This window comes from Crassostrea angulata, chromosome 7 (assembly GCF_025612915.1).
Source record: "Crassostrea angulata isolate pt1a10 chromosome 7, ASM2561291v2, whole genome shotgun sequence".
NCBI lineage: Eukaryota > Metazoa > Mollusca > Bivalvia > Ostreida > Ostreidae > Magallana > Magallana angulata.
Genome location: NC_069117.1, coordinates 8,823,903 through 8,849,247, shown reverse-complemented (window position 1 = coordinate 8,849,247; position 25,345 = coordinate 8,823,903). Strand labels below are relative to the sequence as shown.

At 33.9% G+C, this 25,345-nt stretch overlaps 2 protein-coding genes across 3 annotated transcripts; one reads left to right on the top strand and one right to left on the bottom strand.

The window, feature by feature from the left end:
• Window positions 1-1,516: 1,516 nt before the first annotated feature.
• LOC128192773 (uncharacterized) lies at window positions 1,517-13,656 on the bottom strand. The gene is made up of 10 exons (XM_052865732.1): window positions 13,417-13,656; window positions 13,240-13,306; window positions 11,316-11,405; window positions 8,804-8,856; window positions 8,231-8,432; window positions 7,169-7,332; window positions 4,180-6,770; window positions 3,703-3,777; window positions 3,036-3,107; window positions 1,517-2,401 (listed from the first exon to the last, which is right to left on the bottom strand). Exons 1-7 carry the CDS (start codon window positions 13,498-13,500, stop codon window positions 4,740-4,742), a joined length of 2,691 nt encoding a protein of 896 aa, XP_052721692.1. The 5' UTR covers window positions 13,501-13,656; the 3' UTR covers window positions 1,517-2,401; window positions 3,036-3,107; window positions 3,703-3,777; window positions 4,180-4,739.
• Window positions 9,579-25,214, top strand: LOC128192772 (protein mono-ADP-ribosyltransferase PARP15-like). Of its 2 annotated transcripts, none has more exons than XM_052865730.1 (16): window positions 9,579-10,681; window positions 14,242-14,384; window positions 16,115-16,342; window positions 16,740-16,952; window positions 17,077-17,113; window positions 17,249-17,325; window positions 17,671-17,907; window positions 18,261-18,494; window positions 18,788-18,857; window positions 19,228-19,307; window positions 19,438-19,674; window positions 21,925-22,158; window positions 22,318-22,384; window positions 22,619-23,076; window positions 23,177-23,345; window positions 23,505-25,214. In XM_052865730.1, exons 1-16 carry the CDS (start codon window positions 10,627-10,629, stop codon window positions 23,774-23,776), a joined length of 2,811 nt encoding a protein of 936 aa, XP_052721690.1. In that variant the 5' UTR covers window positions 9,579-10,626; the 3' UTR covers window positions 23,777-25,214. The 2 variants fall into 2 exon arrangements, with proteins under 2 accessions (XP_052721690.1, XP_052721691.1); XM_052865731.1 differs by lacking the exon at window positions 9,579-10,681 and adding an exon at window positions 13,686-13,927.
• Window positions 25,215-25,345: the final 131 nt, after the last annotated feature.

The window sequence follows — 25,345 nt, the reverse complement described above, 5'->3', positions numbered from 1 at the left end:
CTAATAGACCAACCCAGCAATATCATTCACAAACAAAAACATCAGCACTTAGACCGTCCTTCACATGTATATAAATAACATTTATTTTCTGACTATTGAGAGGGAACCCGACAATTAGGCTCTGACGTATATGTGTATGAATATACGCATCAGTTGGTGTTTCATATCTGAACCGAGTTGAATTCTTCATCTAACCTTCAAGCTATCTACTGGTATTCTTGAAGAAATCATCATTTAAGTATACAGTTAACATTACCCACTTCCAAGTGAACTTTTCATTCCGTGTGATAATGATGGATCATTGCTGTAACCCATACCAACGCAAACACTGTTGTCTGTTTTTTAAACAAGGATACAAAATGTGTTCTTGCATGGCTTATTCCTTTAATTAAACTCAGCATATGAAAAGACATTTTACAATTCACAATGTTTGATTGATGTGCGGGCTAGTTAAAGGCACCCCTCTTTATAGAATAAAAATTTTAGGCATCTTGCCAATATGTGAACATATATACATTATAAAATAAATGTAATTAATATATTGATTTTTTTTTGAGAGAGAGGGAGATATAAAAAATTAAATATTCAACCTCTTGGATATGATCTTATTTAACCATCCTGGGCAATATCTTCAAGATTGACATTTCTCTACTGATAACATTGAAAGTTTACATAATCTTTTGAGATTTTATATTACATTGATTTTAAAACATTACTCTCTTTCTGCTGTTTTTTATTGGTCCGATGAAGTACCATTAATGTTTATAGTCATCTAATATCTGTCTTATTCTGGATCTCAAATTCATTCATCTTCTATACCGGTAATAAAAAAAAAGATACAGTACAGCGTAAATCCAAAATATCAAAGCCTGTTAGATCCAAGAGATTGAGGATAGCTTCCTATTAAAATATGAAAGCATCCGACAAGGAGCATCCAATGATTCTCAATTTTCATATTAAAAAACTCCCGATATGCAGATATCAATTTTATCCCCAAGACATTATTGGAATGCTATGTGGAGAAATTAAGACAATTATAATGGCAACCATGATTCATAGCAAAAGGACAAGATACCTCATTACCTGTATGACCACGACCTTTTATAATTACCTGAGCAAGGTCAGTGATACATATGAAATGGACCTACACACTTTAATCCAGAAAAACTCATGATAACAGATTAATTATACAGAGTCTAATATTTTTCTTTTTTCAACAACAAAAACCCAAAAAATTGATATAAGAAAAACTGAAAATGGGTGGTAAATCTACATCTTTGGACAAACTTTCTCCAGAAGTAACAAAAAAAAACCCTCAACAATTTTATACACTTTTTCTTTCATAACTTTAATGTCTAACACATATTGTTCAGCATAAAGCATAAACTTCCCCAACCCAGGTTATACTTGAACAACTTTGGTAGACATTGAGTCCATATGTTAATTGAATAACTTGTAAGCCTGATATATAAAAAAAAAAAAAAACTTAAATCAAATGAAAGAATGAAAACATATGTAACTGTTTTAAGTATTCTTCATTGAAAACAGAAATAAATGTAAAAGAAATAAGACAGCTTTGCATCAAGGAATGGTTTATAATTTTTCCCGTTATTTTTTAGAGACTAGCTAACACAACACGTGATTGTCAGACTGCAGTTACATAATTTGACATAAACAAGACAGGTATTTCTGTTCTGTCAACCTTACACATTGTTATAATATATATTACTAGCAAATGGGCTTTAATCACAACAAAGGTTTGATGTGCTAAAGTACAGGTGTTGATTTGGATATATCAAATAGCTCTATATGTTGTCAGCATCATAATATTTATCATTTCTCATGTCACATTGGTATTTAATTACTGTGTTAATCTATAAATTCCATATTGTGTGTTGAATTTTGAATTCCATCTTTCATGTCAAAACATGATTTTAATACTGATCAATGTTGAAAACTTGACACACACATACTGCAAATAATATCATATTGAAAAATATTTTTCAATAACATTCAGTTATTGCCACAACAAAAAATATGGTAAATCAAAAGAAAGTTAAGACTTACATAATCTCAAATAATTGCCAACTCATATCAAATAAAATCTACCAGTATTCATGATGCAAATAACACATGATTGTTCGAAACAAATTAGTAAGAATGCATTGCCATTTCCAGTTATGTGGGTGACTGCATGATCCATGTAACGTATTATAAATCTTTCTATATAACATGATACATATGATGTTCTGAGGTAATTTGCAATATGCTTCAGCTTGTAAGCATGTTTATTAAAGGTTGTTTATTCACAGAAGTCCATAATCTCCTTCCATGGGGTTGTACAGTCTTGGACCAAATCCATGCATGTGTCCATAACCCCCATGATGCATCATTGCCGCTGCTAAATTAGAAAAAAATTGCCGCTATGTAAAACTGACAAATAATTTGAAATATGTGTAATATTTACATTCACTAAGCTCTAGAAAAACTGACAGGGCTGAAATATACATGATCCAGTTCTAACCAGTTTATTGGTCGGTTGAAACCTTCAGCAGGCTAAAAACAATTTCACAGACTGTAGGAAATATTCAAGTTGATGCCCCAGACTCTAATTCCCATGTAAGAATAATTGGCTATTTCTTCTATCTAACGTATTGATGTACATTAACAATTTTGTTAAAAGAAAAAAGTAAATATATACAATAAAATGCTTTCTTTGATGATTCATGCAGGTTATGAAGGTAGCAATCATTGCAGAATAAAATTACATCACATGCTTATACATGTACCAGTTATGTATTTCCTCTCCAATATTGCAACCTTAATTACTGCATAAATCACGAACAAAAATATATCATTGATAAATCAAAGCATTTCATTTTCACAAACTTTTACATTTCAGCTATGTAACTCAAAAAGGAGGGGTTTGGGGGTATAAAAGCTGCAATCAACTGGATTTACCCTAAACACTTGGTTTTATGCAGTTTAAACTAATAAAGATTAAACACAAAAAGCCCACATGAAGAGTAACAAACCTGCTATAACCATATCTTCATTTCTGCTGTTTCTTATATTGTGCCCAGAAGGAGGCAAGGTCATAGGTTGATCTGAAACCAGAAAAACATTCAAACATACATGAACGTACAGTCTGTGCATTTAAAAAACCTTTTTTTCTCTTGCCATAATCAAAATTAGTCTCAATCTGATATAATCAAAGCGCAAACCTGGTAGATTTCTATTATTAATTTTTGATACAACATTGATCAATGTTGAGAAGTTTCAAGACTCTGTTGTTGCAAATTTATTTTGTTAGAATTTGTGTTGACTCAAATTTCAATTATTTCATAAACAAAACAATATCAAAAAAGATTTTAAAACATGTTTGTTTGTTCTTTAAATATATACCAGTAGGAAATGTTCAGTGTTTGTTCTCTCAATATAATCAAAAGGATCGTTCTGAGGATTGTGTCACCTAGATTACAAAGTTAATACTTGAGATTAAAACTGTGTTTATGTGGAACTGTATCTAATAAGAGACAATTAAACATACAGATAACTACAAACATATATGATATCATACTCCAAGTCCCTAAAAATAATATATAATTGGGAAAATTTTAAGAAAATATCTCACGGGGAGGGGGAGTTTTTTCGGGGTGGGGACTGGGGAGTATTTGCTGGTCCTGTTACATGCCCATTTACCTGGCTGTATCCACCTTGTTTCAACTCCCTGACTGCGGGGGTAAGAGTTCATTGCTGACCGAGGAACTGTGGGGTCTACAGAACAAATGCATTATGCATGTTTACATAATTATATGAATAAAGGAGTTACCGGTATTCAGAAAAAAAACAACCAAAATGCATGGGGAAAACACAAAATACATGAAAATGATCAATTATTTATTGTGCTACTTCAATATACATATGTAACATTGTGTACTAGCTTGTCTAAAATATTCTAGCTATTTTCAAATATGAATTACAACCATTCCATTATTTGATTACCTGGTATCTAAATGTAAACATTAACATTTTCAGTGTTACTCATTTGGAAATTTATACAAACAAAAGTCACTCAAAAATTACACAAGTAAGTCAGTATTGGGATGTATGATATAACTGCCAATCAATACAGATATAACTGCCAATCAATACAATATAGATTAAATTACTTCATACCTGAGTGCGAGGAACAGGAGCAGCCCATAGCATGATAATTTTACTTGTGTCACATTACTGTCTCTGTTGAAGGCCACTACACAGTCCCAGTCATTTCAAAATGAGAGTCCATTTTGGCATTGTATGAAAACTGTTTATGCTGTTGCTATATATAACACTGTCAGGACATTTAAACTTGATGCAGCTCTAAGGGAAACAACTCTAGCTTCATTTAAATTTTTCTGTTAGGATAAAAACATTTTAACTATTTAAAAAAAAAATTCTAAAGACTCATGTACCTCCTTTAAAAATTTTAAGTTACACAATAAACTTTTTGAAATACCGGACTTCCAATTAATTTGGAATGGTAAGTGACACCTTGAAATTTTATTGTGGATAAAAGTATTTAACAACATATAGATTACAGTCACTTAGAGATGGGCAGCTTTACTGCCTATTAAAGAAAAGTCATTTTATAGTCGATGATAAAAGGAAACAAAAAACACCTGATGGTTTCAACATGATTTATTTCAGCAGTAATTTCATTTTGCAATACTTTCACTAGAATGAAAAACAATTCCTTAAATTAAAATGACTTCATCTTCATCACTGGAACTATCTACATTAGGATTAATAGTTGAAAGAGAAGTGTCTAGGACAAGTTCACAGTTCCTTTTCTTTGGTGTGCTTTGTAAGTTCTTGCGACACGGAATCTCGGATGAAATCTTTGAATGCTCTTGCCTAGTTTGGTTCCAGTGATCCCCCCTATCTGAGATCATTTCATTACGCATGTCTCTATTTTTGAGAGTGAAACTGGGCCTCTGGGGTGAAAATAAGCTTCCTAAACACTTAGGCTTGGACTTTCCGACAGACACAAGTTCTCTGGGCAGTGACTGGAGAGGATAGCCAGTTTTCAGTTGTTGTCCACTTTCCATTTCTTCTTGTTGATATTCACCACAAACTCTTCTTGAAAGACTGCTATCCAGATTTTTTCTATGGAAAACTTGATACTGTCCATTAAAATTCATCCAATCAGGCTCGTCATTAAATTGAGATCTAAATCTACAATTTGTCTTGTTGTCACAAGAGTTCGACCTCACATGCTTATCTCGAGCCCTTTCAACCTGCTGCTGTCCTCGTTCCCCTTCATCTATCAGTGTTCTTTGTGAACCTCTTTTGGTTGATGGAGATCTTTCATATGGAAAAGCATTTGGAACTTTGAATACCGGTGGAACATTGCATGTTGCCTGTATGCGGGGTGAGTGCTCCTCCACGGCCTGTCTTCTGTAATAGTTTTGTGATGCTCTGGGTGAAGATCTGGGTGAGGAAAGGTGAAGTCTTGCCAGTGATGAAGATGGAGAGCTGCTTGGATCAGGAAACAGTCCAACAGACTGTGGAGATGACGGGCAACTGTGAGCTCTCTTGGGAGAAAAGAAAGAGGTTTTTGGTTGGGGTTGGGACGCGGATATTTTAGTGGATGTTCTAGGTTGGGGTTGGTATGTGGATATTTCAGTAAATATTCTTGGCTGAGGTCGGTATGTAGATATTTCAGTGGATGTTCTTGGTTGGGGTTGGTATGAGGATATTTCATTAAATGTTCTTGGCTGAGGTCGGTATGTGGATATTTCAGTGGATGTTCTTGGTGAAAGTGGAATAGCTTGAGGTGGAAAACTGTATGCTGAATTATTACCCCCTGAAGGACAAGCAAATGTCATTGAAGTCCTACTTCTACTTCCGAACTCATTATACTGAGAAATACTTTCTCCACTATCACAATCATCATCTCCAAACTGCTGAGGCTGCCTTGAGTCACACTTGTTAACACAATCTGTACAGTTACAAACACCTCTGTTTTGACAAAAACAATGGACACTGTTACATCCTATTGACATGCTTTCTTGATCAAACTCAGTATTCCTCATCTGATTTTGGTGTAATAAGTTCTCTGTGGTGATGGTAGAATTTCCACAAGAACTAGACACAATTGAAGATAGCTCGCTCTCTCTATTGAAACTCTCTGCACTTGATTCTGGCACTTTCTGAATGGAAAGTTTCCGCTTGGCCTTCACAGTGTATCTGTCTATTCCACCCCCTTCCTGAGGTGGCAAAATCCACTTTGTAACCTTTTCAATGGAAGACATAGGCTGATTGCTCAGTCCCGGAGTTCCTACTTTAAGTTCTGGTTGACTGCAATATTCTGAAGCTCCATTTGTCATCATACTCTGAGACATTTTAAATGAAGCTTCAAATTCATCTAAGCACAGAGAAATTCTTCCCCTTTGTTTCTTTTCAAGGTCACTATCAGACTTCCCTGAATTTTCTCTGCTACTTGACTTGTACAGGTTCTGAATTTGTTGACGGTAATTGGGGCGTTTCATGCTCACTAAGCCTGCGTCACCAGACAGGAAGTGGTTGTGAATCTGCCGGTAGCTGATGTTGGTTTCAGGTTGGCGGTACTGTTTGTGGATTTGGCTTCTTTTGATTAGACTGGACTGGATTTCTGAGCTATGATAACCAGAGCTGTCCTCTGAGGATGCGAAATAAGACTCCATTCTTGGACTGCTTTGTAAATCCCCATGGTAACCCCTTCTCATCTCCCTTGGCCTGCAAGTCTAAGAAAAATTAAAATCTATTAGTCTTGAATCATTTTTTTTTATTTGCAAATACATATACTAGAAAATTTGAAAGAGATAGACTTAAGTAACATAAATATTCTGTGCAATATAAAAGACAAATTCTACTGTCATATAATATCTTAAACCTTGTGAATCATTTTTATAAAGTTTGATTCAATACAGAATAAAAGAGGGCTTTAACTTGTCATTACTTATTACATCCCTTTATTGACTTTTCTTAGAATCTCAGTTACTGTACTTTCCCTGTCAACTCTGAGGAAAGCAAATTCTGTACCTGTGTTCTGACTCCAAGGAGCTTAGTTGTGTACTTAGTCTTTGTCTAACAGTGTACCTGTTCTTTGTCTAACATGTCTGAGGAGCTTCTTTTTTTTTACCTGGTCTTTGTCTGACTCCTCTGATGAGCTCAGGTTGTAAGTCAGGTCCTCAAAGTCCTCATCCAAACTTTCCTCACTGTCTGAGGAAGTGGTCAATGTTTCTGCATCACTGATTTCCTCCTCCTCATCTGGACCAAACAAGGACAAGACATCCTTGTATGTCTCTAGAATTTAGGAAAGTTTAATTAAAATCTTTAGTACTTTCAGAATTTGACAAGTTGTTTTGATATACCACAAGTTGCAGCATTCTTTTCACATTGTAATTTTTTGCAGGGTGTATGACCACGAAGCTTCATCTATTTAGGATGATTGAAACATAAGAACAGTTCCTTAAGTGTTTTGAGACTAGACCTTAGTTACTTGAAGTGATTCATTTAATTTTCATTGGAATGGGTTGTTTCATAATCATCAACTATATCTTTCTTATCAAATGATCAAAGAAAGATCAGAAAGTTGATTGCGAGAATTTACTTGGAGGTCATGCCCTCACAATCATTGTCTTAAGGAATGAGAAGTCATTCTTTGTGTATTATGAGGTGATCAAATATGATCGAAGATGAAGCCCAAAGACTTTATGATAGATTTGATCTTGCCCAACCATATTTGATCACCTCATAATAATCAAAGAATGATTCCTTATAACTTAAATTTTTATAACTTTCAGCAACTGCATGTACAATTAAATATCAATATAGTCATTGATGAAATGTATTGGACTACACATTACAAAATCGATTTGTAGTATTATCACACACACACTGGATAATGTAATATTTTTACGAACATCACAATAAGCATTTACCAGTATTAACCTGATTTAAGTGCACATGACTAATAAATGTACTTTTACAAATTAGCAGTTGAGTTGCATATCCGTTTCAGTCACTTTACAACGAATAATATCTATGTTAGTTCTTTGTATGTTCTTTTTATCTATGTTAGTACCCGGACAGTTTGCTAAACTGCGCCATTTTAATTAAATATGTGTAAAAATCAAAATGTTGTGGCCCAGATCAATTCCTGACAGGAATTACTCTGCTGTGTGATATATAACAGATTTACCATTGAGGCACTGTATCCTGGAGCTGTCGTCTGAGAAATGGTCGACTTCCCTGGGATCAACATCACTAGGATCCACATCTATTCTCTGTCGGGGATCCAAGCAATCTGGCTCATCATAATTCAGTGGGACAGGTTGGTTTCTATGAGAATTCCACAGATCATCTGACCTTGACACAACATATGTAGCCTGTAGGTCATCTCTCTGTTGAAATAAGGGTACAGTGTAAAAGTTGACGCTCATGAATTCCGAAGAAATTCCTGGTACTAAATTATTCACTTTTTGAACTTGAAGAAAAAAGATTGCTTTGCTTTGATTTAAATATTGCAAATCAATTTTGAAATCAAAGCAAAAATAAAATATTTACAGTGAAGAACCCCTAAAGTCATCGTCTTCAAGCATTACACACTGTTTGTATCAAATACCCCGGTACTCTCAGCTTTTCCAGTTGTTACTACATGTAGTTTAATTTTGGGTTATTATGATAAAGTTATAGCTTATTCAAGGTTAACATATAATGAAAATCTCAAATAACATGTTCCTATTTGAAGAAATCATCAATTAAGATATTTTACCTGTCTATCCCCTGTCTGTTGTCTGTAATCAATGACAGGGATATTATTCTGTCCTGAAATTTAAGCATGATATTGTCAAAATGGCATGGTACATGTTAAGGAAAAGTGCTTTGCTTAAGAAAGCAATACTAACAAGAGATGTTTGTGAAACACTTATGCCCCCCCCCCCCCTTGGAAACATCCACAAAAAAATGAACATAAAATGCCAATATTGAAAATTTTTCTATGTCCAAGGGCCATAAATCTGTCGAAAATTGCTCTATCATACCCAAAATCAAATTTGACCTAGATATTATCATGATAAACCTGTATACCAAATTTCATATCAATATGTGCACCTCTGCGAAGAAAATGAGCAGAAACTGCAAATAACTGGAATTTTCCTACGTCCAAGAGCCATAACGCTGTTGAAAATTGCTCGATTGTACCCAATATCGAACTCATCCTAGATATTATCATGATAAACCTGTATACCAAATTTCATTTCAATGTATATGTTCATCCTCTGCAAAGAAAATGAGCGGAAACTGCAAATAACTGGAATTTTTCTAAGTCCAAGGGCCATAACTCTGTTGAAAATTGCTCGATCGTACCCAATATCGAAGTTGACCTAGATATTATCATGATAAACCTGTATACCAAATTTCATTTCAAAATGTTCATCCTCTGCAAAGAAAATGAGTGGAAACTGTTGGTGGACAGACAGCAGCAACGCAATATGCCCTCCCTTCTTAGATGGGGGGGGGGGGGGGGGGGGGGCATAAAAAATTATATATACCCATCTAAAGATATCATTTTGGCATGAAAATGACTAATGTTAACAAGCACAACAAAAAAAATCCTGAAAGAAGTTTTGACTGACAAACAGGTTTAATCCAGTCATTATGCAGAAAAGGATATATTTAAGAAATAAACGTTATTTAGTGAACATGGCGTTATGAATAGCAATTGCTCTGTTGGCATATTCCATGATGCACGCTAGCGCATCATGGAAAATATGCCAGCAGAGCAGTTGCTATTCATAACGCCATGTTCACTAAATAATCGTTGTTTATTACTTATATTTGCATTTTACCACTCGCAAATACCCTGTATTAGCCTAGACCTTGACATTTAGCTATTATATCAAAAGTAAACATTCAGACTGTAATGTATCTTTTTAATTCACATAGATTTGTTAACAGAATCAATGATATGTTATAACAGTAATTCCTTTAAAATGTTATCAAACACATGTTTTAATATTACATGTAAATACGTCAATTTTAATGGAGTTGGAGACATGATGTATCGTATAGTGGTTTAAATCTATAACGTCATGGAAAAGTATATATAACGTTACACCTTTATGACGTCATAGTATACTGACAGAGCAATTGCGATTATAGAGAAATAATTGCAGCTCCTCCGTATGGGCTTACAGTGGGAAAGAACAATAGAAATGCAAATATAATGGTATAATTTGCAGTCTTTGCTGTATATAATCTTATCTCATGGGATAAATAATATAAATATAGATATTATACACAAAATTAAAAGTCCTTACAATATCACATACATATCTTTTACCTATTTTTAAAACATTATCATGTAAAACTTGATCACATGAAATAAACTTATATATATTATATAATGTATTCTTTTAATAGCTAGATCATATTCCTGTACGTAACTGATATCCCTCTGTAATTGGACCCATCTTGTTTACCACCCCACTACAAAAGTTGTAATCTAAGTACATATAGCTAAAAATGCAAGTCGCTATGTTTAGAGATTATAGACAGACAAAAATGTCACATGCCCTGTAAAAACTTCCTTCAGAAATGAACTTATCCAATAAAGTACCACCATGTTTCGGTTATTTTGTTCCAAGTTCAGGTAAGGCAGTTTCATTGATTAAAAAGAATCATCTTTAATATTTCAAAGTTACATGATTTGTATGAAAGTGGGATGTTATTTGTTCCTTGAACACTTATACAAATAAAAAATATCATGGACTTCATGACTGTTCACAAAACATTTACAACTGTGCATGCAATCATATGTAATTGATGCGAGTCAGACAGTCTTCTGTCGTTTTCAGCTCAATATGAAAGAGAAATTGTTTTTTAGTAGAAAAGTTGGATACACTTGTTTTTAGATTGTGAAATCAAATATTATTTAACTTGTAATAAAAAGACAATTATCTCAACTTAGTATCTCATTTATATGAGTTATCCAGACAGTGACTGAACTCATGACATTTCTTAAACATTACTGCTTTCTTTACATGACATCATGATCTAATGCATATACTAAATATAAGACTAAATAATGTCGCTGATGGCAAACTGCTAATTTACAATTTTCCATGGACATATTGAACCGTTGGTCACCATTATCTCTCATTAGTCGTGCCTTACTAAAACAAATTTTCATCTTTGATTTTAAATTACTTTTGATGTACATGTACTTAAACATGTACTATATAGTATACCAGGTATATAGAGGTCATGACAACAGAATTACGTACCATGGTCCTCTAGATTTAGGTTCCCCTCTCTTGGTGTACTCTTAAGTTTGCTGTGTCCAAACCCCTTGGTTTTGCTTCTAATAAATTGTTCTACAAAATTATGAATTCACTATATTATGAAAAACATGTATATATAGCTAGAAGACTTTTTTCAAATTTGGTCATCATGTACAATTCAGACAAGTTAATGTTATCATAAATGTTTTTATTCTTTCATTAATCAGTATAAATAAACTTAAGCATGTTAAGGAAAGTTCTGCACATATGGAGTGGATTTATTAGTCAAGTAACAGAATAGGAGGAATGACCACCAGTAGGCTATGATTCCAGACCCCTTGGTAAAATAAAACAATGCTCTAACAATTGAGCTAAAGGGTTAACACACAAGCTTAAGTCTGTACTAGTTCATATTGATACAAGGGTCTGTTACCCTCATAATTTTGTTTCAGAAAAGACATACAAATAAATACAAGAGTCTGTTACCCTAGTAACCCTGTTTCAAAAGAGACATTAGTATAGATACAAGGGTCTGTAACTCTCGTAACCCTTGTTACCCTGTTTCAGAATTAAAAGACATACATATAGATACAAGGGTCTGTTACCCTCGCAAGTTGTAACACTGTTACCTTGTTTCTTAAGAGAGATTAGTACTAATCTAAGTGTCTGTTACCGTTATATGCTTCAAAAGAGAAATTAGCATTGTTCTAAGTGTCTATTAAAGGATCTTAGACATGATTTGAGCTTAACATTTTCAAATTTTATTTTTCCATTTTTTTTTTAAATGTTTAGAATGATTAATATGGGTATCGTTAATGCTTCCCCAAAAATGTAGTCAAATATCGAGTAACAAGCAAGATCCAGAGTTCGAAACTCTTTGTTTTGTAAACAAAGCTTAAGTCTTGTTATTGATTACATGTGTTGTATTGGGCCAACAAAAATTATTATTTGTTTGGAATTGCCTCCCGTCTCATTGAAATACCCCCCACTGATAAAATTTTATTAGCAAAAACTAAAGAACATTTTTTTAAACCAATTTTTAATTAGTGAAACTTCAAGTTTGAAAAAAAAAAATTCCCTCCCTCTCAAGTCTAGAAACCTCCAAGCGACAATTCCAAACAAACATTTTTTAAAGAATGGCCCTGGTACAAGTTTCAATTAAATGGAGCTTTCTTTTGCTCATAATATTTAAATATTACTTATTAGGTTTGTTACTGACTGTGTACAGAAATGTAAACAAACAAAAGATAATACATAACATTAAATTCACAGCTAAATTCTCTAATTTTTTACGTTCCTCGTCAGTCGTCTGTGCAAACCTGGGTGCCATATTGTAGGATTATAATATTACGTCACGGGCAATTTAAAGGGGGTCACTCTAAATATTTTGGAGCTTAAAAATCAAAGGTATGGTTGACCATTTCTGTAAAAAATCAGCTTAAAAAACGTTACGTCCGCCATGTTGCCGTATAAATTTTGACACTGGGTTCATTTGCCCTATCTACCTGTTTGCCTGGGTCAGATCACCCGGTGTCTGTTCACCAAAATTATCGTTCGTTTACCCTATAACTTGTTCACTCCATACATGTACGTCACAGTACGTGTATTATCTTGTTTACAGTTTGCCCTAATATAAAATAATTAAGCCCAATAAGCAATTTACTCATAATCAATAAATTATCCATAATATGTTGGACTTGCATGTGGCCAACGAACATACATTCTATATAACCCACTTGGGAGATTAGTCCCAACCTGACTGTGAACAGCTGGTGAAAGGGCGCTAAAGGCAGTCATGGTAAGAAATGCTTTGGAATATGATAAAACATCATGAACATAATTAGACAGTAACATTAACAACTAGACCTCCTATAAAGCATATTAGAAGATGTACAAGAACTGTAAAAAAGTAAACGTTAAGTCTTACTTCGTCCTCGATGCAAAGAAAGATCACGCAGGTCTATTTCTGTATCGTCGTCTTCACAGTTTTCATACTATAATCAGAAACCAGAACTTAGACATGTTCAAATCATATTCGAATGCTGCTTACATCCAGACAAAGAAACTTGATAAGGAATGTCAATTTTATGCATGCAGTTCCAACCTTATCGAAGATATACAAAAGATTCGACTTAAATCTTTGCAATCGATTCTCATGATCTGACATATATTTCAAAGCCCCCGCCATTTTCCCCTTTTAGCAGTGTTTATATTTTTATGAATTTCGAACCCGATCAAAGCTGGGTCACCGAGAGATTATAGCTAGAGGGAATAAACAATACCAGTGTTAAATTAATTCAGTACAAATATTACGAACAGTGTCACCAAAATCAACAATAATGTCTCCCAGGTAGTGGAACGTAGATTAAGAAAATGAAAATAGGAAAATAGGAAGTTATAAACAACTTTAAGATTACCAGGTTTTATATTTAGAATGACCAGAGACATTAATAACATTACTTTATTTATGTCTCTGGAATGACAAAAATAGATATACTTCAGATTAATCTACTTATTACTTTCACTTTGTTTATAAAAAAGTGACTGGGGATAAAAATCAATATTAAACATCTAAATGGGGGGACAACAAACTAAAAAGTCTAATGCCAGTGTTGGTAAGTATAATTTAATACACGGGTGCTTGCTTTGGTCTTGGCAAATATGAATATGTATATATTTATTTTTCTCTGCTATTTGGGTTACAGGCTGACAGGATTAGAAGCTCTTTTAACAACTGTCTTCAGTTGTGTCATGAAAACAATATCAAAGTTTGTGCTAAAAGTTATGTTTATATCTTTATATGTATATTTCATCAATAGTACCTTTACTTAATAATTAATTTTATTACATATAATAAGGATATTGAATCAGATTGCTGTATTATTGTGATAAAAAAAACTGATCTTGATTCATTATGTTGCACTTATAGCCAATGCCACTACAGTACCACTACCACATACACCCTCATCTCTCAATCTGTTCCAAGCCCGGGCCAATCAGAATGCCAGACAGTGGGTAAAGGTTGGCGCAGTCAGTGTGACAGTAGTCAATGGATCACTCACTGATGAACAGGTACACACAATGTGACAGTACGTCACAGTAGTACAGCAGACAATACTGTAAACATAATAATACTTTATACAGAGCAGTCAGTGTGACAGTAGTACAGTAGACAGTGTACCCATAGTGATACTGCAAGCTATTTATATAACAATCAGTGTGACAGTAGTGAATGGATCACTCACTGATGAACAGGTACACACAATGGACAGTACGTCACAGTAGTACAGCAGACAGTGTAAACATAATAATACTTTATACAGAGCAGTCAATGTGACAGTAGTACAGTAGACAGTGTACCCATAGTGATACTGCAAGCTATTTATATAACAATCAGTGTGACAGTAGTGAAGGGACTACTCACAGATGAACAGGTACAGTACATAAGTAACACACAATGTGTCAGAAGTATAGTAGACATTGTACACATAGTAATACTGCAGGGTGTATAATTGACAGTCCGTGTGACAATAGTACAGTAGACAGTGTACACATAGTGACACTGTAGGTTGTATACATGACAGTCAATGTGACAGTAGTACAGTAGACAGTGTACACATATATAGTGATGTTATATAGGGTGTATACATGACAGTCAATGTGACAGTAGTACAGTAGACATTGCACACATAGTGATACTGCAGTATGTATCCGTAACAGTCTGTGTCAGTGTGACAGTAGTACAGTGGACAGTGTACACATAGTGATACCTTAAACATAATAGTCAGTGTAACAGTACTTGACAAAGTACAGTAGACAATGTACATTTAGTGATACTTTAGGATGTATACACAACAATAAATGTGACAGTAGTACATTAGACAATGCACAATTAGTGATACTTAATACATAACATTCAGTGTGACAATAGTACAGTAGACAGTGTACACATAGTGATACTGCTGGCTGTACACATAACAGTCAGTGTGACAGTAGTACAGTAGACAATATACACTATATATATAGTGCCTGTTTGGGAGGGTAACAATTTAAATTGACGACCCGAGGAAACCATTGTCAACCCACGCGAAGCGGAGGTTGACAATGGTTTTTGAGGGGTGTCAATTTAAACTGTTATCCTCACAAACAGGCAGTATTTATTTTATTATACTGAATGTCTTAATTTTAGAGATATTTTTACTGCTTTTATATAGAAATGACGTGAATTCCATGGCGAGCCGTACACGCATAATTTACGCGCATGTAACAATTTGTTGTGTTACCCGTTACTAATTGTGTTGCAAACGCTGAGGGTAATAGAACGGATTATCAACTGCATCTAAACCAATCAGATTTCAGTATTTAACATGAAAGTATAATAAATAATGATACTGCTGGGTGTATACATAACAGTCAGTGTGACAGTAGTACAATAGATAGTGTACGCATAGCAATAGTGTATACAAAATAATCAGTGCGACAATGGGACAGTAGACAGTGTACACATAGTGATACTGTATACAAAACAATCGGAGTGACAGTAGTACAGTAGTCAATGTATGCCTAGCAATAATGTATATGAAATAGATTAGTAATATTGGTTCCATAAGAGTCAGTGTGACAATAGTACAGTAGTCAATGTACATATAGCAATACTTTATATAAAACAATAAATGTGACCATAGTACAGTAGACCATATACACTTAGTGATACTTTATACATAACATTTTTTATGTTAACAACACAATACAATATGTTATGCTCAGCACATTAGAATAAACATAGTACAAAATGTTTGCAGGTGGATGTGTACGTTAATGGGGTACCTCCTAACTTTGACCTCAGAAGAACTCCAAGCAAGGAGCTTAGTGATGCTGCTGGACCAAATCTGAAGTCAGAGTGTGAGAAAAAGTTTCCGCACGGTGTGAGTGTGGGGGCCATAGCTGACACAGGGGGGTACAACTTACCCTGCCAGAGAGTATACCATGTGACCCTTCCAGACAATCAGAAAGATGGCAGCCAAAACCAAGTATGGATCATTGAGTGATGTATTTTCCCAAAACAATTTAATCGATTTAATCCTGCTTAAATTGTCCAAACTATGCTTTATTTTAAATACATGTATTTAGGTTTTCAGACATTAGTTTCATAATACTGGTACCTGTGTTTATTACGACTGGAATACAATCTTAAAGCATGAAAGAGCCTCTTTGTAATGAGTTTTATGATTTTTTATTTTTTTTTGAATTTTTGAAAAATAAAATATATATTATTGCTTTCTATTCTGTATGGTAAAAGATTATATATGAATTATTGAACTCAGTTTTTGTTTTCATTACTAGAGTTGATAAATTCTAATGAATGAATGACATTTACATTTAACTTTTTTATCTGGTGTCAGTAATTATCAATTTTAATTTATAAAGACGGTAACTCAAATTGTCAAAGATTGCCTCGCAAGAGCAAACTCCCAAGGCTTCAGTTCTATTGCTGTTCCTGATCTTGGATCCACCATTGGTTACCCAGCAAAGGTCCTTGCCGATTTACTGTTCAAAGCTGTGGAGGAATTTAGCAATGAAAATGCTGGACCCACACTCAGCCAAGTTGTATTTTGTGTGTTTAAGTCTTCGATTTATTCGGTATGATATAATTTGGTGCAATGAACAAGGAAATTAGTCATAGCATTTTAAAATTTTTGGGAAGCTGTAAAAAGATGAGCATTGCATTGTATTTAATTACATGTGCATTATTGTATTTTTATAGGCATTCGTGAAGAAAGCCAGAAAAATATCTAAAACAGGTACCTCTATTCATTAAGAGTAAAAGAATAAAGTATCAGTCATCAAGGTTAATAGATTGATTGAGTTTAATTCTATGCTGTTTGCTTTGTTATTGTTTTATTTACCTGGTAACTCATTTTTTTTTTCAAATTCAGGCTCTTCACAGACAAGCCATTCCAAGGTCGGAAATATTGATGTTTCTTTGGAGATTGGAAATCTCCCAGACCAGAAGGTACAAAAACACAATAATGACAGTTTGCAAGCTATGGTTGGGACTGGGAATGGGATTATGGATGCAATACAGATATTAAGCACACTTTAAAAAAACCAATTACATCAAAATCATTTGAATATTTCAAAAATATATATACCAGGGTATATATATATTTATTCATCAACTTATATTAAGTTTGTGTTTAATGTCCATTGTCCAAAGTAAATGGTTGTACATATCTGGTAAATGTGAATCATTTAGAATTAACTTTAAAGGACTACTGATAATTCATTGAGTATCAGTGTCTTTTTTCAAAGCTGTATTTGTCTGTTGAGATATATAAATTACATATATATTATCCAGGTGGACGTGATAGTATGCAGTGGACCAGAAAATCTACAACTTAAGAATGGAGGAATGGCAGAGAGCCTGTTACAGGCCGCGGGGCCTGGTCTACAGACAGAGTGTGACCAGAAGTATCCTCAGGGGATTCAGTCCGGAGACCTCGCCATTACCAGGGGTCACAATCTGCCGTGTCAGTTTGTATACCATGGAGCCATTCCAAAGTGGGGGACTGCTGGTACACCTACACCTAAACAGGTACAGTGTTCTTAAGGGTGAGAGAGTTGCAAGGACTCAGTTGTTTATACTGAATACATTCAACTTTGTTTAGTGTTTGCTTCTTCAAATCAGTATTCATCAATGGTTAATTACATGTACCGGTATACAGAGTTCCTTCAAGAACTTGTAATAATAAGTTTATGGTACACCAGAATCTAGAATATATATGTCTAGTGAAACCGGGCTTGCTCCATTTATGGCTTTTTTGTCTCCCTTTCCACTTTGATTATGTTTTGTTTTTATTTTGAGAGTGCATGTATTAATTTTGATATTTATTTAATATGTACATGTATATTTCCTCAAATTTATGTAAATCAAACATTTTTTATTAGATCTTAAAAGACTTTGTGACAGAATGTCTAGAGGAGGCCAACAAACACAAGATGACAAAGACCCTGGCTTTCCCCACCCTGGGGACGGGATCTCTGAACTACCCTCCCAACCAAGTGGCACAAGTGATGGCCGAGTGCATCAAGGACTTTGACCAGAGGTATCCGAATAAGAAACTCAAAAGGATTATCATTGTTGTATACAATCAGGACAAGAAATGGAAAACAGTGGAACAGGTCAGCTTCCATCAAGTCATTACATATGGTGGTTGTACACTTGTTTACAAGGGGCTAAATGATCCATCACTCTTTAGAACATTCGATAATTCCCATCAGTTCTTTGTGCTTTTTGCACTACAAGCGGACCAAGCAACTTTTATTTTTACCTCAGATTATGTCACAAGTTATTGGTAGACTAGGATTTTGCTTTTTTTGCAGCAGTCTTAATACAGTATCATTCACAGTAAAAAGAATGAACATTATGCTGTAAAGGTCTCTTAGCCAATGGATTTTTAATTTTTTCTTCACAGGCATTTATTTCTGCTCTGAACATGACAACTGCAACACAGAGTTCTCAGGCAGCTGCAGTGCCACCTGCAGGTGAGATAGGGTAACCATATACCGTATAAACCAAAAAAGAGGAGATGTAGTGATCTCAGACTGCTGGTACACATGATACCAGGTCATAGTTTCTCTGCTATGTACGATATATTTAGTAGCTTTGTAAAATGTTCTAGCTGCTATAATTTATACTTTTCATTGACTGTTATTGAAGTGGACATGATAATATATATGGAAACTAAGCAGCCAACATGAGGTCTGACTTAATTGTATTGCATGTTAAATAGGAAAATAATTTTTTATGCATACATAAATTTATCATGCTTTCAAAGAAAATAAAAAAATATATGGTTCTTAATTAGTTAATTACATCAAGTTCTTGCTTTATGCATTATTTTTATTTTTCTAGTCATACATGTTTCAAATTCCAAAGGAAAGATTGGAAAAATACAGATATCTTTTAAAGCTGGAGAACTTTCACATCAGCAGGTATTGATGGAAGTACATGAACCTAACATGCTAAATCCATTTGTTCAGTTCTAATGTTTGTACAATGATAAAATGGGTGCTCTAGGTGACAAAGCTCAATCCTGTGTCATCTATGTTAATTTAAATGTAGGTGGATGTGATAGTATGCAGTGGACCGGAAAATCTACAACTTAAGAATGGAGGAATGGCAGAGAGCCTGTTACAGGCTGTGGGGCCTGGTCTACAGACAGAGTGTGACCAGAAGTATCCTCAGGGGATTCAGTCCGGAGACCTCGCTATTTCTGGGGGTCATAATCTGCCGTGTCAGTTTGTGTACCACGGAGCCATTCCAAAGTGGGGGACTGCTGGTACACCTACACCGAAACAGGTACAGTGTTCTTAAGGGTGAGAGAGTTGCAAGGACTCATTTGTTTATACTGTCCAACTGTATATTAAAGTTGTTTAGTTCTTCTGTTCTGATGTATTAAAATATAATAAATGATTATTCTGTATACAGGGTTATGCTTGCCCTGTTTTTTTTTTGCCTTTCTTCACTTGCAAATGGTTTCGCCCTTTCTTGAATCCACACAGTTGTACATGTATTTAGGAGAGATAATATGAGAATGAGAAATTTGAGTTTGTTCAGTCTCAAATTAGGTGCCCGCTGACAACAAGGGCAAAAGGGGTGAAAAAAAAAATGGGGGCAAATATTTTCCTGTATACTGTTTATTCCGAAACTTAAATTAAGATCATTATAGTTTGTGCCAAGTTATTGCTTCCATCAATTTTTGATGATTTTTAATAAAAATACACATACCTGTGAAAGAAATACAATTCAAATCGATGAAAGGGAATATATCTAAGATGTCTTCATAGAACAATTATCCCTTTTCACTCATAAAATTTCACAGGAACAAAAACAATTTTCTTACGGAGATTTGTAATGGGAAATGTTTACATCTTTTCTCCGTTCGGAATACACTCGGAATACATCGCGCAAATTTTTAACATTATCATCCGGGCTTATTAATGGCTGATTCAATGCAAAATCTCCGTAGACTTTCAATTTTTGGAAGTGTATTGAAACCTGAAGCGATAGAGGGGGCGTTTCAAAACAGATAATCTGGACATTTTTCATATTAGTGGATGAGCATAGTTTGAGCACAAAGGTATTTACTATTATTGAAATATCAAGCAAAAAGTGGTAGAAACAAAAACTCGGGACAGTACGGAAGCGTATTAGTGCCACTCTATATATATTTTTATTTTTTAAAATTCCAACTTTAAAGTTGGAATTTCCAACTTTAAAGTTGGAATTTCCAACTTTAATCTTGGAATTTCCAACTTTAAAGTTGATTTTTCCAACTTTTAAGTTGATTTTTCCAACTTAAAAGTTGATTTTTCCAACTTTTAAGTTGATTTTTCCAACTTTAAAGTTTGAATTTCCAACTTTAATCTTGGAATTTCCAACTTTAATCTTGGGATTCAATTCAACATATTTATTGATTGTTCAAGATTATCATGCACATATGTATGTGTTAACTGAAAATTCTTTGTTGAAAATTGCAGAATAGATTATTGTTTACATATAATTACTTTCCTAAATGTTTTTCAGTACTATGCTTCATTATGCTTAATCCTTTTCATTCTTTTATTTATTGAGGATTTTTAAAATTTATTTTATATGTATATGATACAATCAAGCAACCTTTTATACACATATATATATTGATTATGACATAGTTATTGTTTTCATGGAATTCAAAAAATAGAATTGAAATTATAATTATGACATGTTCAATTATTTCCAGTGAGTTCGAGTTGTTGTATTATTATGTTGAGTTCTTCTTGAAAGCAAATGAGCTCCCCCATTCTTTTTATGAGTAAAGCCTAATTCACACTGAACAAAAAATCATAGTATATATCTATCTATCTATATATATAGATATAATAAAAATCAACTTTAAAGTTGATTTTTTCCAACTTTAAAGTTGGAAATTCCAAGATTAAAGTTGGAAATTCCAACATTAAAGTTAGAAATTCCAACTTTAAAGTTGGAAATTCCAACTTTAAAGTTTGAAATTCCAAGATTTAAGTTTGAAATTCCAAGATTAAAGTTGGAAATTCCAACTTAAAAGTTGGAATTTTAAAGAAAAAAAAATACAAAGTGGCACTAATACGCTTCTGTAGGACAGAGTATGGCAAAAATAACTAAACAAATGTACGGGTATATAACATCAGAATAAAAAAAAATAATGATAAAAGGCTTGCTTTATTTATGCCTCCCGCCTTTCCCACAAACATTCACACGTCAAAGCTTGTACTGCACCTCTGTGGGGCAAATTAATTTAGTTTTGAGAGTTTATAACCGGTAGACAATTAAATGACATCTTATCAACTATGGCTGTTATTATATTCCACTAGTATACTTGTATATCAGTTTTCCATGCAAAAGAATAGTATGTACTAGTTATCATGATCAGCTATTTTATTCATGCAGTATTTGTATATTGGATATCTGTTGAATGTAGATACAATTTTACAATTTTTACAAATCTGTTCCTTCCTATTTGAACATCCTTAAATTTATACATGTGTTTGTAAAAAATGTTTGTGTAAATCAAACCTATTTTAACAGATCTTAAAAGACTTTGTGACCAAATGTCTAGAGGAGGCCAACAAGCACAAGATGACAAAGACCCTGGCTTTCCCCACCCTGGGGACAGGGTCTCTGAACTACCCTCCCGACCAAGTGGCACAAGTAATGGCTGAGTGCATCAAGGACTTTGATCAGAAATATCCGCAAACAGAACTTGCTCGCATCACTATTGTTGTATACAACCAAGACAGGAATAGGAAAACAGTGGAGCAGGTCAGTGGTGCACAGTGTTAGAGATGGAATTACCATATGCATGCATGATTATTCAAGTCTTATAGGCTACATAAAGTTATGCAAAAAATTATTTCAACATTTTCATATGATATAGCTTTTACCATATAACACATGTAGCTTGATTATGGTCGATTACAGGCCTTTCTCTCAGCTTTCAAGATGTCGACCCCAGCAGCAACTCTGCAGAGTCCTAACCCACCAACAGGTGCTTGATTTGTTTAACATATATACACACAATTAATTTAATAAGCAATATGCCCAGTTATCATCAATATATCATGTTCTTAAGTTAAGTGTTCTAAGTTTTAAAATTGTATCACAAATATAAGGACAGGTATTTCAATGTTAAACATCCTACAAATTTCACTTTGTATAAGATTATTTCAATGAGGTATGCTAATGAATAAAATAAAATTAAACAGTAATTAATTTGTTACAGCACATGCTAACAAGTCACCAGTGAATTCAAAGCCATATTTTGAGAATCTGTACAAAATGAAGGCTGTAACTCCATCCTATTGGACAGTTTACACTTCCTCCAATGACTTGGCAACTTGGAATTCCCGTGTCTCATCAAAGGACTTTAAACTTGAAGCTTTAAAGTCAAGCTCTCAAACATATTCTGCTGTAGAGAAGTTGGCATTAAATACTTGGAAGTCCCAGTTTGTGGGTAAAGGCACTGATGCAGATGGTTTAGCCCAGTTAAACTATACAAAGATACAGATCACTAATATAGAACGTCTTGAAAGTCCTCATCTTTTTGAGGAGTATTGGAAGTACAGAGAAAAGATCTTCCTACGAGCTTCACAGAAGGGGCAATTCAAGGCACTAGGGCAGATTCCACAGGCGAAAAGTGGAGATGTGGCAACTAAACAGATAGCCGATCCATGTCTTCAGGTGGAGATTTACCCAGGGATCAATGAGCATTATTTGTTCCATGGGACTCAACCAAAGTGGAGATGTGGCAACTAAACAGATAGCCGATCCATGTCTTCAGGTGGAGATTTACCCAGGGATCAATGAGCATTATTTGTTCCATGGGACTCAACCAAGTCTCATTACAAATATTTTAACTCAGGGATTAGATGGGAGGATAGCAAACAATCCATGTTTTGGAAATGGAGTATACTGTGCAGAGAGCTCAAGTAAATCGGATCAGTATGCAGGTAAACTTTGTGAATTTTGTCGTAATAAAGTATTGCTATTATTTTATTGGATAAAAATGCTCTAATCAGTTGAATTGAGCCACTTCTTTGGGGTTAAAACATTTTGGTACATTTTTATGAGTTTTTAAAAAAATCTTTTTGAATGTTATGTTTTTGCAGATCCAAAAAATCAAAGAGATCTCCATGAGAAGAAAATGCTTTTGGTTCGAGCTTGCCTTGGCGAAATGTTCATCAGAACTGATACCACAAACAAACATCCCTATACCAGGCCTCCTTGTAAGAGCTGTCACAATGATCGGTGCAAGGACCCTACCCATAGTGCCATGTTTGATTCCATAGTTGTAGATGGAAGCTGGAACTTTAGAGAATTTATTCTGTATGACAACAAGGCCTGCTATCCCGAATATCTAATCACTTACAAGAGAATTTAAATGATCTGTAGTGAGATTTAGTCTGTAGAATCTTCATTTTTTGATGAATGGAAATTTATTTTTTCAAATCCTGTATGAAATGAGGAAATAGTTGTGTTGAAATCTCCATACTAGTTGGTTTCTTTAAAATTTCGTACACAATAAATTCTTTTTAGAGTGCTCAAATGCACTTTTAAAAGTGTATATCAATCTGTTTATCAAATTGACAGCACTGAGTAGTTCAGTTGCTGGATGTGTCAGCCAATGAACTGTATAGTGGAAGTTTCAAAACTTATTTTAAAGTGTGTCAAAAATTTAAAACTGTTGAATTTTAATGGATTTATAGTGATTCTGATTGAAAAAGTAGTAAAAATGAGCCTTATGATATTTATGTGTTTGTTTTGTCAACTGGTAGAAGCTGTAGCCATTGAAAGTTTTACAGTCTGTATCATTTGCTGATGGGATCACTGATGTTTAGTCACAGGAAGTCTTTGTATTTTACACAGTCATGCTTTTGTCCATGTTTATTTTATTGTTTGATATAATATCACTTTTACATGTATAATATGTCATATTTAATTCTTTTAAATTTTAATGCAATGTGATAAAATTTCACACAAATACATAAACTGAACTGTAAGTTTTTTTTAATATGAATTCTAAATGTTTATTTTACTTGTATGTTATCAATTATATTGAATATGTATGCAAATACTTCCATCATTTTTCTTGAACTGTGATATGGCTCAACTATATATCTTCTATTGTGATATAAAAGTATGCTATATGTGATAACAGTATCAGTCATTTTGTTAATCTGGTTTTCATTCTGTGAAATTTACATGATTACTTTGTATAAGATATATCTTGAGTTAATAAATATTTTCCTGGATAATTAAGAACTGATTTGCATCTGTTGCTCGGTCAACAGGTAGGAGTTGTCTGCTCAATATCTTGAAAACCCTTTGTTTAAAAGAAATCAAATTTGGTACTCGATCGGTATCCTCTTAAAAGTAGATGCATGACCCCTACTGAAGTATAGGTCATAGAGTTAAAGGTTAAAGTTTAATGGTCACACTTCTTCGGACATAAAAATTTATCACCCACTTTATACCTAAAGAACCCTTTGCTTGTACGTACATGTATTGCACCCTCTGAAAAATAGAGGACCGTAATGTTTTGAGGACACAATCATATAGTCAAAATTTAATGATGAAAATATTATGGACAAATCACGTAGGCTCAATATCTCAATACCAGGACCATAAGGTCAAATTTAAAAATATATGCTCCTTGCAAATGAAAATATTCTCAATACAGTTTGTGACACGGGAATAAAACTTGATACAAGCATATTAATTTTTTGGCAGCAGGCACTTTCCTTTACTTTACATATATAATAAATAGTAATATCATGGATTTGCCCCCTCCACTTTTGTTGGAGAATGTAATAAATGAAACTGAAAATAAGGAATGTAATTAAATGGAAGTTACAATTAGGATTTTTTTCATGATTTTGAGAATTCGCCCTTTTATTAATTGCTTGTCAAGATGTTATAGATGAAGCCCCCCCCCCCCCCCCCCACATAC